Below are 13,030 nucleotides of genomic sequence, written 5' to 3'. Positions count from 1 at the left end.
TTAGACAAGTGGATGACTGATGACATTTTTCTGTAATGATATAAGGTACAAAGAGAACAGACCTCTAAAAAAATAAGACTGATCTCTGAGGGCTGAGAGCACCAAAACATTGTTTTAATTAAGATTCTAAAAACACATTATGGACATCAAGGAGAGCAGAGTACAGCATCCAAATGTCATTCTGGAAAAGTATTGTCTTTTCCCCCCCACTTCTTATAATAATTTAATTGCCACTGTATTAATTTAAAATACAGGGACAACTGGGTGGGTCAGTCGGTTAAGAGTCTGCCTTTGGCTGAGGTCATGATCCCAGGGTCCTGGAATCAAGTCCCACATTGGGTTCCTTGCTTGTGGGGAGTCTGCTTCTCCCTCTGCCTGCTGCTCTCCTGTTCCTGCTCACTCTCCCTCTTCCTCTCTCCGACAAATAAATAAATAAATCTTAAAAAAATAAAATACAGTCTCTCTTAGGCTTATTAGATAGGCTATATCTTCTCTCCATTTCCCAAATTAACATTTCTCCCAGAATCTCCTCATGTACCATCTCCTCCTATTGCTAAAGCCAGAAACCTGGCTCAATTTTAAGCCCTTCAATTCCATTTCTTCCAGCATCCAATCCTGTCTAGATATTTCCTTAATCTTTCTCCAAAATTTGTACTGCTTTCAATGGTTAATGTTATTATCTTAACTATGTCCTATGGCCTATTAATGGGTCTCTCAGCCTCTAAACCTTCTCTCCTAGTAGGAGTCCTTCCTACTCCAAACCTTCCTCTATTAATTTATTACTGATATCAGAGTGATCTTTTATTTTTATTCCTTTATAATAATTTAATAATATTGGGGGTATTTTAACCACAAGAAATATATATATGTGTGTATATATATATATTATTTTTTTAAGTTCTTAAATTTTAAGGGTAATTTTTAAAAAGCTAAGTCTGATAATGTTATTTGCCTGCTTGAGACATACAAGGAACTGAGCCCTGTTTACCTTTTCATTTTTATCTCTCTTCACTACCCACCCCTCCCCACTATATGTTCCAGACATAAGAACTTAACTTTTGGCAGTTGCCCAAAGCACAATGCTATACTCTCCCTTTTAGACTTTATGAATATACAGCTTGCTTTGATCAGCTCCTACTTATCCTTCAGAATTTCAACTCAGGTTTTACCTTCCCAATCTGGAAAAAACCTCCTGACCACTGTTTGGATAAATTTCATCTTATGTCTTATCACAGCACCCTGTCTATAATTCTATTATATTATAATATCTTGTCTGCTCCTCCAACTTGGCTACAGACTTCTAAACCTGAACTGTCCATTATGGTAGCTACTAGTAACATTTGTGGCTATTTAATTTTACAAATTATATAAAATTCAAATTCAGTTCCTCAGACACTGTCCTGTGCTCAGCCGTCACATATGCCTACTAGCTACCGTACTGGATAGTGCAGATACAGAATATTCCTCTTTTGCAGAAAGGTCTATTACCCAGCACTACAGGCAGACTTATCTCCTCTAACATGCTTCTGGCCCTCAAGTGCGTGCTCAGGAAGTATTTGTGGAATTAATAAATGCATGAATAAATAAAAGGAAAGTTGTGACGTTAATGTCTGGCCAATTTTGCCCACCCCCACAGCTTGCTGAGGGGCATTCAAGTCTTCTCTTCCACCCCAACTCCCTGCCCCCTAAGTCCAGTGGTTCTAGCTGCTCCTGAGCACATCCTCCTTAAAGATGCTTAAATGCTGGGATTGGTTTGGGGTCAGGTACAACGGTTGCACTTAGGGTCACGAGTCCATATTGGTCTATGTCCCTACACCTACTTTGACTTTCTCTATATAGGGAAGTCAGGTCAAATTTCAAGTGTCTTTGGATGACAGAAAGTTTCTCTAATCCTTCCGGATTTAGAAATTCATACATACAATGTACAGGAAGTAGATCAGAATATTAAATTGCATCTTAAAATTTTATATTGCTCACCCTACAGTTTTAAGGAGACAAATCTGTCGGACCTTCATGTGTGTTTAGTGGGGACATAGGCACTAGTTGTAACGAACTAAATGATTCCTACAGTTTTTTTTTTTTTTAAAGAGACAGAGGACTAGAGATGGAGAGAGGGAGAGAGAGAAGCTGAAGTAGGCTCTATGCCCAGGGTGGAGCCTGACATGGGGCTCAATCCCACAACCCTGAGAATATGACCTGAGTCAAAATCAAGAGTCCAATGCCTAACCAACTAAGCCCCCAGACACCCCGATTCCTATATTGTCTTACAACAGTTATGACAATTCTAACGCAAGAGGAAAGCAGTCATATATGTAGGTTAGCAGTATAGTGGCTTGTAATACCAACAGTTTCTTGCTAATTCATAATCTTCAAATGTCTTATAACACGCACACTTATTTTTGCTTATTAAACATTTACTTATTTGAGAGAAAGAGAGCATGAGTGTGCATGGGGGGGGGGGGTGGGCAGAGGGAGAGAAAGAATGACAAGCAGATTACCTGCTGAGCATGCAGCCCACAGTAGGGCTCGATCCCACAAACCTGAGATCATGACCTGAGCTGAAATCAAGAGTTGGATACCAACGAACTGAGACACCCGGGCACTCCATGCATACCCACTTTTACATGTTATTCCTCCTTTCTATTCTTATTTTAAGTAGATGATAGTTTAGTAGAATGAGAGTGCTTTTATGGACTAACATTAAGTGAGTCACTGAAACCCAAAGAACTACACCAAGTGGTAACACAAGAACTTCATTTAGTTGCTTATTTCAAAGCATTTGAACATACTCCACCTAGTCAACAGCAACTTTCCAGCAGACCACTCTATCAGATTAGGAAGCCACAAGACACTTGGAATATATTCTCTTTACTACCATCAGTGATGGAGTCTGCTTCAGATGCTTCTACTGAACAGCCGCATTATAATTTCAGTTTTCTTAATTTCTCCCAATTCCTTTTAGGCAACCTTAAAGTAGAGAGGTCTCATAAAACTTTCAGATAAATATACATAAATATTTTCATTTTACTGAACTCAAAACTGCCCCCCTCGACTCATAGCAATGGCACGATTTTCCAACTTTGAGTGGTTAAAATATATTTAGGTGAACAAAACCATTTCAGGAAGACGTTATTCTTTCAGCAGAAATGTTAATCTTTGTGCATATGTATATGAGTATATATATTATATATATACACAAACATATTAAGATAAAATACATTTCTACAAAATAAAATTCTATAAACTACATGTTACTGTTAAAATAAGATAAATTATTCTGAAAATGTTCAGCGAACACATCAGAAAATGTTTAAGTTGTGGAGACCTCAAAGATGATTATTTAATGTTAATATCAGAAGAAAAACACCTCAGAATCGTAAACAATAAGTCAAATTTATCTTCAGAATTGTGTTAGCTATAGGATGAAAAAGTCACGTCATCTCCGCAGTGAACCTCACTTTAGCAAGAGAGTAAACATATTTCCTCCACATCAGCTGCAATCAAGGCATTAGCAGTATGCCATGATTGATTATCCTGGGACCCGTTGCTGAGAAATGAATGTGTCGCACAGGTTTTTATCACTATAGTCTGCAAAAAGCAAGTCCCTTGTTTAGATATCCTAGTTGTAATGAGTGACATTATTAGGTAGTTCTTCTATTTAAATGACATAAGGATTTAGTGTATCAGCAGCTTATAATAAACAAGCCCTTTCAATCTGATGACTCCTTTCCCTACACGAGTACTTTTTGTGTTTATAATACAAGTGGTAATAGAACACCATATGGTTGTGACTTTTAGCTAAAGTAAATGACATTTAAACAAACAGAAAAACAGCATTAGGATATTCAAGGATTTGAACTATAACCTAAATACACAGTACACATTAAGGGGCTATTAGTGTTAACTATATACACTGACCATTTTCTAATGCTGTCCAATTAGTGAGTTTTTCAGTTTGCTGATCAGTTTTTCAAAAGTATTTTCCAATTTATTGTCAAACACCTTTATCACTGGCATATTGCCCCATTTACAACTTCTTTTAAAAACAATATACCACTAATATATCCTGAGAACATTTAATCAGTTCTTTCTGAAATGTAAAACTGCTTCTATTGCTTAGATCTCTGCTAAAACAACAATGATGTTGTTATTCACACATATATATAATTCTTAAAAGAAAAATACAAGAAAGTGGGAATGGTACAAGCAGAGACAGCAGTTCATAAGCTACTGCAGGAAAACAAAATATGAATTTGTCTTGCACCCCAAAGGTAGCAGAGATAATAGCAAGAAGAGGTCTAATTCTGATCATATTTAACACATACAGCCACCATGATTTGCTAATGGACTGGATGCGCAGTGAAAGAGAAAAAGAGACAAGGAGGACTCCAAGTTTTAGAAGCAGAGCAAGCAGAAGAATGGAGTTGCCATTGCTGCGATGGGGATATGTGTGGGATGAGCCAGTTTGGGAAAGATGACTAGTAGGAGTTTGGTTTTGGACATATTAAGTTTGAAGTGCCCATTGTGTACTAAGGTGGAGATAGTAGGCAGACTATTAGATTTATGATTCTGGAGTTCAGGAAAGAGGTTGTAGTTCATATAAATTTGGAAGTTAAGTTAGGTAATATTTAAAACCATGAGACAGGATGAGGCAACCTAATGTGTGAGTGTATATGGACAAGAGATGAAGTTTAAAATATGAACCCTAAGTTACTCCAAAGTTTAGAGGAACCAACAAAGGAATCTCAGAAGAAACAGAAAGACACAGGAAAAAAACCAGAGAATGTGCTGTCCCCAAAACTAAGTGAAACCAGATTTTGAGAACAAATATTTCAAATACTAACAATGGGCCAAGTAAAATGAGGCCTGAAGTTGACCACTGGATAGATAACAGTGGGGACCCCTGACAAGAACTGTTTCAACGAAGTGGTAGGGGACCAAAACCTAACAGCAACGAGCTCAAGAAAAAAATACGAAGTTCAGGCAGAGTGAGTAAACAGAAACAAGTCTTTCCTACAGGAGGATGTAGTGTCAAAAGAGTTTGTTCATTGGTAAATTTTATGGCATATTTGTTTGCTGACAGAACTTCTTATATTGCAAACTTACTACATTGCAAAATGCCTAAACATTAGGCATAGGTTACACTACAGATTAAAATCATAGCCCTGGACTATTACACAATGTTACCTTCAGAAAAATTATAAAGTGTTTTTCTTCATCTTCTCATTAACTTTAATGATTATTTAATTTAATAATTGATTTAATATAACTGATTTAATAGTGAAATTAACAAAATTTCACTATTACCTGAGCCCTGGCTCTACTTTCCCTAGGAAAATGGAAACTACATTATATAGGCTTTCACACCACACCTTGCTACTTGCAGGCTATTCAAGATGTTTGAGCTGAGTATGTTTCTTTTGAAAGTCACAAATTAAGCTTATATCCTAGTAGCCAATGCTCAGCCCATAACCCAAGGCAAGAATTACTGGCCTCAATATCATTGAAATGAGCAAAACCCACTGCAACAGCACCTGATAGGGACTGCTTAGTTTCCAAATGCTTAATGTAAAAAATAAATCATGGTTTGTAAGTATTGCCGCCACATGGTCTTTAACAACTCCAGAATGAATAAAATGGTTCCACATCACTTAATCAACAATCTGTTTATATTCTTTTTCGCCAACTTAGGAACAATGCTACTTCTTTCATATGCTAAACTCTACATTCTAGGTTCCAAATGATGATTTTGGTGCTTTACTTTCTGAAGCACCTACTCAGGAGAACATTTTTACGGGGTGAAGGGGTGGGGGAGGGGACCTGGAATTCAAAACACATTTAACATTCATCATCTTTACCAAGCAGCTCAATCAAGATCTGAATAGTAATGTCTTCATCATAAACAATAATGATTTTTCTAAGATACATCGGTAAGGGAAAGAACCCCTTTCAATAAAATACAGCACCAGTGTGCTTCAAAGATAACTGAAAAAGGGAACCCTCTAGAGGAGTATACCCTGCAAAGGTTTGGATATCTCTTCAGAGTCCTCCAAAGTTGGATGAATTTTTGTTATAAATCACCTTGATTAATGGAACACATTTGCTAAAGTGGTTCTGTAATAACTACACAATTCTTATTGCTCAAAAAACCCAGCCTAGAAAAACTGGTGGAGGCAGGGAAGCTTTCAAAAAATCACTGGCTTCTCTTTTAGAACCAATACTATCCCTGATCAGAAATAGTTCCCTTCCTTTTTAAAAAAATAATGAAGACAAAAAATTTTTAGGGAAGTAAAATTTGAGGAGATGGGAGTATAAATAATAATAATCAGTAGGGGATATTTTGGAGAAGCAGTACTAGCATGGTAAGGAGTACAAATTCTGGATGGAGCCAGGGTACTTGTGTCTGAATTCCAACCTTTTTTTCACTGTTTGAAACTGGGCAATCTGTTTAACCTCCCCATGGTCTAGTTTTCTCATCTGTCAAATACTACCACTACCTATGTTATTGGGTTGCTGTTATGATGATTAAAAATAAATTAATCCTTGTAAGAGTTTCAACAGTATCTAATACAGATGAGGTATATAATAAGTACTGGCCAAAAGTATTACAATTATGTCTGTCACTTACAAACATGCAAACCGAGGTGAATGGAATGTATCTAGAACAATATGGCAGTTAATTTATCCATTAATTTATCCATTAATTGAACATAGAAATTCAAAGAATATTTTCCTTAAATAGAATAGTCAAAAAATTTACATCTTATAGTCCTCTGATTGTCTTCTCAGATTACTTAGCAAATATCTAATCCCCTGATATTCTTCCTCTAATAACCCTTAAAGAGAAAATAACAATTATGTGGTGTTTAATTACACAGATGCCTTCATTTACATGTTTTGTTATTCTACTTATTGATAAAATTATTTCTGGTCTCAAGTATATGCTTGTTGCTAAAACAACTTAAAAGTGACTAGAACGTCTCATGAAATGTTAACAGTCATATGAAGGTGAAACCATTATGTAAAACTCTTGACATTTTTAAAGAACAAAGGGATACAATGTCCATGATGAAGGTCATAGAAAAATACATTACCTGATACCACACTATCACCTTCAACATTATCACCATCAGCTAACAATTACTAATATGTTTAGCACTGTGGTAATAAACATTAAAAACATTCGCACTGCTGAACCATAGTCTCTTATGAATGGTACATAAATAACAGATTTAGTAATCCATTGATCAAACTTACAAGGCAATCAGAGGCTATTATAGTTCAAAATAAATACACAATGATCAAGACAATTTAACCTAATTATTTGCTTAAATTGGGGATAAAAAGAGGTAAATTTAGTTAATAGATCTAACAGCTGCATCAGTAATTTGAGGGTAACACAGAAAATTTAAAGAAAAGTAAAAAATTAAGTTACAATTATTAAAGTAAGACAAGTATAGGCTGAGTAATCAAAAGCCCTCCCCCCGCCCCAGCCTTAAGCTCTGTCACAGCAGCCACAACGTGACTGGTGACAGGAGCTAAAATTATATCAGCTCTTCACTCTTCCTTTCTGCTATTTTTGCTCTCTTTTTCTAACTGGACAGTAAAGTTGACTAGAGCAAGGTATATACATATTCTATCCTAAAAATTTAAGTAGGATTTAAAAAGACTAAACTGCAGACTTTGATTTTACCTGATTTGCTAACAAGTCAGTGGAAAATTTTCGAAGCCAGGATCCCAGTTGGCATTTAGGGGCATATCTCTTTTGTCTTTTCCAATCTAAGACAATTGTCTTCCCTCGTTTTTCTTGACCTTGACATTTTTGAAGAGTTTTAGTCAGTTATATTGCAGAATGACACTTAGGGTTTGTCTGATATTTTCTCATGATTACACTGAGGTTACACTTACTTTTTCAAAAATATCACAAAAGTGATACGTATCTTTTTTAGTGCTTCACTTCAGGGGCTGTATTATGTTGGTATGTCTTTTTATTGGTGAACTTAACCTTGATCACTCAATTAAGGTGGTGTCTGACAGTTTCTCCTCTACCAACTACTATTTGTCCCTTTGTAATAAGTATCTTGAAAGAGATACCTTGAGACTGTGCAAATAAACTATTTTTCTCAAACTTTCACCCAAAAGTTTGACATCTGTTGGTGAATCTTGCCTACAATGATTATTACTGAGATATTTATATTGTATGTTTTTAAGAAGGGTTTTAAAAGAAACTAAAATATATAAATTTAATGGCCAAATTGTTCTGGATACAAACATACTTAAATTCTACTAAATGCAGCATTTATATTCAAAATATGAATTAAAGTTATTTTCTTTTGTCAGTGTGTTCAGTTAATGTTAATCAATGAATAACAATTAAAATGTTACTTACATAACTATGGCTTTTAAAGAAATCTGATGGACTATTGGTGAGGATTTTGTCTCCTTCCAAGCCAATTACTCTTTTACAAATGTTTGATTTTGGATCACTCGGGCTTTTTGCAATGACAATGTCACCTCTGAGGGGAAAAAAGTCAATAGAGAGGTAAATGTTATTTATTAAACATAAATACATGGACAGCACTGCTATAATACTTGTATAACTTAAAGCCACACCCTTTATCCTCTCACATATTGACCCTCTCATATTACCAGCTTTGAGAAATTTTGTGACTGAGTTTTATGGGTTAAAATCTGCCAAGAGTAGTGGAAAAGCTCTTAGAAGATTTAAAAATTTCTGGTAATACCATAACAACCATCTTCTTATACTTTATCCACTATGTGTAACTTCCGTATCCAAATTTTTAAAACCAGAAGTATAGAAAAGCAATTCCACGTAAGTACCAACAAATTAAGTAAGTAAATTTTACTGTCCAGCCATTAGTACTGATTGCCTTTAGAGCACATAAAAACATAGGGACAGCATAAATATTTCCCTAAAGTTCAAAGAATGTATACAGCATACCCAGATAATTTACAGTATAGTTAAAAAAACTTATTTTTGAGGAACAATATCAGAAGACACAACCAAATAAAATGCTAAAAGCTGCCCAAACATATACTACAAAAAATAAATTGGTATATCATACATATAATACCAAGATGGTGGGTATGATTACATGTAGAAGGCATGATTTATGGAAGAAATAAAAATATACATGTATTAGAAGAATAAGAAAGATCTTTAAAAGTATAAATGAAGGAGACAAAATGGAGGAAGGACAAAATAGGACCAAGCACCCCAACCAAACAGAACACAACACTCTTTCTGAAAAAAAATGAGTAGTAAGTGAATTCTGTTGACTAACACACATATTTGAAAGGATTTAATTATCTATATTATGTGTACATAGTTCCACAATAATTTGATGTCTCATAATAAAAGGTGAATATATCAAAATATCAAAAGCCATAAAAATAACAGTCAAATCAGAAACCTAGTTATCGCTACATGTAAGTATTAATAAGAATTCTAAGCTTCTTGGTTCTAAACTTTTTGTTTTCATTCTAAAAATGAAAATCTGATTAATTACATAGGAATGATTAACTAATAAAGTTTAGTTTGGGAGGTAAAACAATTATCTTAAACAACTAAATCAAAGTGGAATATACAAGAAGGATTTTTATGTAAGGTAATAAAAGATACCATCCATACTCCTAAGAAATTTTACAGTACTAGTATTCACTGGAATGATAATTTCTTGTGGTTAGAGTTGAAAGCTATTAAAACACTAAATTCTAGGGTGCCTGTGTGGCTCAGTGGGTTAAAGCCTCTGCCTTCGGCTCAGGTCATGATCCCAGGGTCCTGGGATCAAGCCCCACATTGGACTCTCTGCTCAATGGGGAGCCTGCTTCCCTTCCTCTCTCCCTGCCTGCCTCTCTGCCTACTAGTGATCGCTGTCTGTCAAATAAATAAATTAAATCTTTTAAAATAAAAAAAATAATAATAAATAAAATAAACACTAAATTCTATATTTGCAGGTAATACAAGGCTGCCCTTTTTTTGAAATGGGATAAACTAGTCTCTTTTCAACCAAATGGTTGAACCATTGAACCATGAACCATGCCAGTGGAACCACTGAAGCATGAACCATGCCAATGGAACTTTCAGATGAACTTTGAGATGAACAAGTTTGCAAAGATCATACTAAACAAAGCTGATTTTGGCTAGCTTTGGGGAAAGAAATGTTTTCTGTGGGTGTTTTATTCAGCTTACATTTTTCAACAAAATAATCAACATGATCCTTAAAACAAATTCTGAATTTACATGGCAACATAAAAACCATAATTCAGTCAAGGTGGTTTTCTAAATTTTTTTTTTTAATTTGTATTTATTTTTTTAAAATTTCAGTGTTTCAGAATTCATTGTTTATGCACCACACCCAGTGCTCCATGCAAAACGTGCCCTCCACAATACTCACCACCAAACTCACCCAACCTCCACTCTACTCCCCTCCAAAACCCTCAGTTAGGTCCTCAGATTCCACAGTCTCTTGTGGTTCTTAAATGTTTTAATTATTTTTAATTTTTTTTTTTAATTTTAATTTTAACCTTTTTACTTTTAAGTAGGCTCCACACCCAATGTGGGGCTTGAATTCACAACCCTAAGATTAAGAGTCACATGCTCTACTGACTGAGCCAGCCAGGTGCCCCTCAGTTAAGGAGTTTTTACAGAAACCAATATTTATGCAGACTATACTTCTGGTGGTATAACTAGATATATGCATAGAACTTAGATCGAAATAATTATTCCTTGGTTTCTCAACTCCTTCAAATAGGTTTTTAAAAGGAACTTAATAGAACAAAGATTTAAATTTTCCTCTCATTTATAGTTATAAACATGCTTATTATCCAACTAAATTGTAAGCTTTTGAAAAGGGTCAATATCTTATTCATCTTAACATTCTCTGTACTGTACATCTTATAAATTAGGTGCTCATTATTTGGTTAAAGAATAAGTAGTAATAGTAGTAATAAGAGACTCTGTTTTAAATATGAGTGTTGTGTGCATTTAACTGAAGAGATCCATGTGTTTTGGTACCAGTTATGCAGACTTTCATTTTTGCCTAAATGGATGGCTATTCTAGCTTTATTTTTTTTTAAGATTTTATTTATTTATTTGACAGAGATCACAAGTAGGCAGAGAGGCAGGCAGAGAGAGAGAGGAGGAAGCAGGCTCCCCGCCGAGCAGAGAGCCCGATGTGGGGCTCGATCCCAGGACCCTAGGATCATGACCTGAGCCGAAGGCAGAGGCCTTACCCCACTGAGCCACCCAGGTGCCCCTATTCTAGCTTTAGAAATAAGCAGCTAGCTAACAGATCTCTTGCCAAAGGTCAGAGATTCCCCTGAAATCTCAGAGTTCTATGCTACAGACAAAAGAAAAAGAATACTCAGAAGAGTAATATTTTTAAAGTTGAACTTACCTCACTAAGTGAAATAAGTCAATCGGAGAAAGACAACTATCATATGATCTCCCTGATATGAGGACATGGAGAAGCAACATGGGGGGGTAGGGGGATAGGAGAAGAGTAAATGAAACAAGATGGGATTGGGAGGGAGACAAACCATAAATGACTCTTAATCTCACAAAACAAACTGGGGGTTGCTGGGGGGAGGTGGGATTGGGAGAGGGGGAGTGGGCTATGGACATTGGGGAGGGGAGGCGAACCATAAGAGACTATGGACTCTGAAAAACAACCTGAGGGTTTTGAAGGGTCAGGGGTGGGAGGTTGGGGCAACCTGAGGGTTTTGAAGGGTCAGGGGTGGGAGGTTGGGGGAACAGGTGGTGGGTAATGGGGAGGGCACGTTTTGCATGGAGCACTGGGTGTTGTGCAAAAAGAATGAATACTGTTACACTGAAAAAATAAATAAAATGGAAAAAAAAAAAAGTTGAACTTACCAACTGACAACCTTGATTGTAAAAGTTATTTGGTATATGTCATATAAATGCAAGATTTTAAGCTGTCCCTCAACCTAAGGGCTCCTTGACTAGACAAAATACAAAATGAAACCTTCTAAGAATCTTAATTAAGTTACTGAATGCAGTTATTTATATTACCCATCTGAATGCAAAGATTATCTATTTAAAAAAAGATGAAATTGAGCTATTCATTCAAAATCTATTTAGCCAACAAGTTCAGCTCCTTGTTAAGAATGCTTAAGGAGTATGAGAGTAAAATCATGTCATTAGCATGGAAAACAGCAGCCTATCTTCATGCTACAGTAATGCTAGGTCTCCAGTTAATCCAAAGACTTTATGAAGTGATTTGGATATAAGTTAAAAAGTAAAGAAAGCAAGAACACAACCTGTTATGTAAGTCTTATTTTATAACCCCATAACTATCAATTAGGTGTCTTGAAGTTGCTATGAGTAAAATATCTGAAGAATTTTACATAGGATGATGCTAGACTATACAGCTTGACCAAGAGATAACTTCTATCTACAGAATCAAAAATGCAAAGAACAGTTTTACACCGTTCTTGATGACTTTTAGGTAATGTGAAACAGACTACAGAAGAGGCAAATAACAAAAGAGGAGTGCTTAAACCTACTTAAGCCATTAGCTAAATACCAACTCTAGTGAGTCAAATTTGAAGTTTATGGAAATGAAAAAGTGGTATTATTTTTTTCAGAATTATGAAAAACTAATGAACCCAAAATTTTAGGGAATTAGAGAGGTGCCCTTTAGAAAATACATTAAATTACTAATACTTGACATTCGTTCAGAAGGAATAATACATATGTAAGTAGAATAAACAGTATCACAGGGACTGGAAACACCATTTAGAATAGGATTTTTAAAAACTTAGAGGCAAACAGTATTTGTCAAGGAGTTTTTTGACTTAATTAATCAGGAGACTGAGATTAGATAAGATTCCTGGGTTCCAGCTATATATGGTTCTATCGTCTAAAGGGTGGCTCAGTGGGTTGGGCCGCTGCCTTCGGCTCGGGTCATGATCTCAGGGTCCTGGGATCGAGTCCCGCGTCGGGCTCTCTGCTCGGCGGGGAGCCTGCTTCCCTCTCTCTCTCTCT

General features: G+C 35.7%; 1 protein-coding gene across 7 annotated transcripts in view; it reads right to left on the bottom strand.

Moving 5' to 3' along the window:
• The window catches only part of IMMP1L (inner mitochondrial membrane peptidase subunit 1), a 78,636-nt gene that overhangs the window by 10,035 nt on the left and 55,571 nt on the right, over window positions 1-13,030 (bottom strand). For all 7 annotated transcript variants that reach the window (XM_046015562.1, XM_046015559.1, XM_046015561.1 and 4 more), the window contains one exon: window positions 8,390-8,516. In XM_046015562.1, the coding sequence (XP_045871518.1) occupies window positions 8,390-8,516 (127 nt within the window). The remainder of the gene's footprint in view (window positions 1-8,389; window positions 8,517-13,030) is intronic.

The sequence above is a fragment of the Meles meles genome, chromosome 8 (assembly GCF_922984935.1).
Source record: "Meles meles chromosome 8, mMelMel3.1 paternal haplotype, whole genome shotgun sequence".
NCBI lineage: Eukaryota > Metazoa > Chordata > Mammalia > Carnivora > Mustelidae > Meles > Meles meles.
The sequence above is the reverse complement of the archived record's forward strand: the minus strand, read 5'-3'. Positions and strand labels throughout refer to the sequence as shown.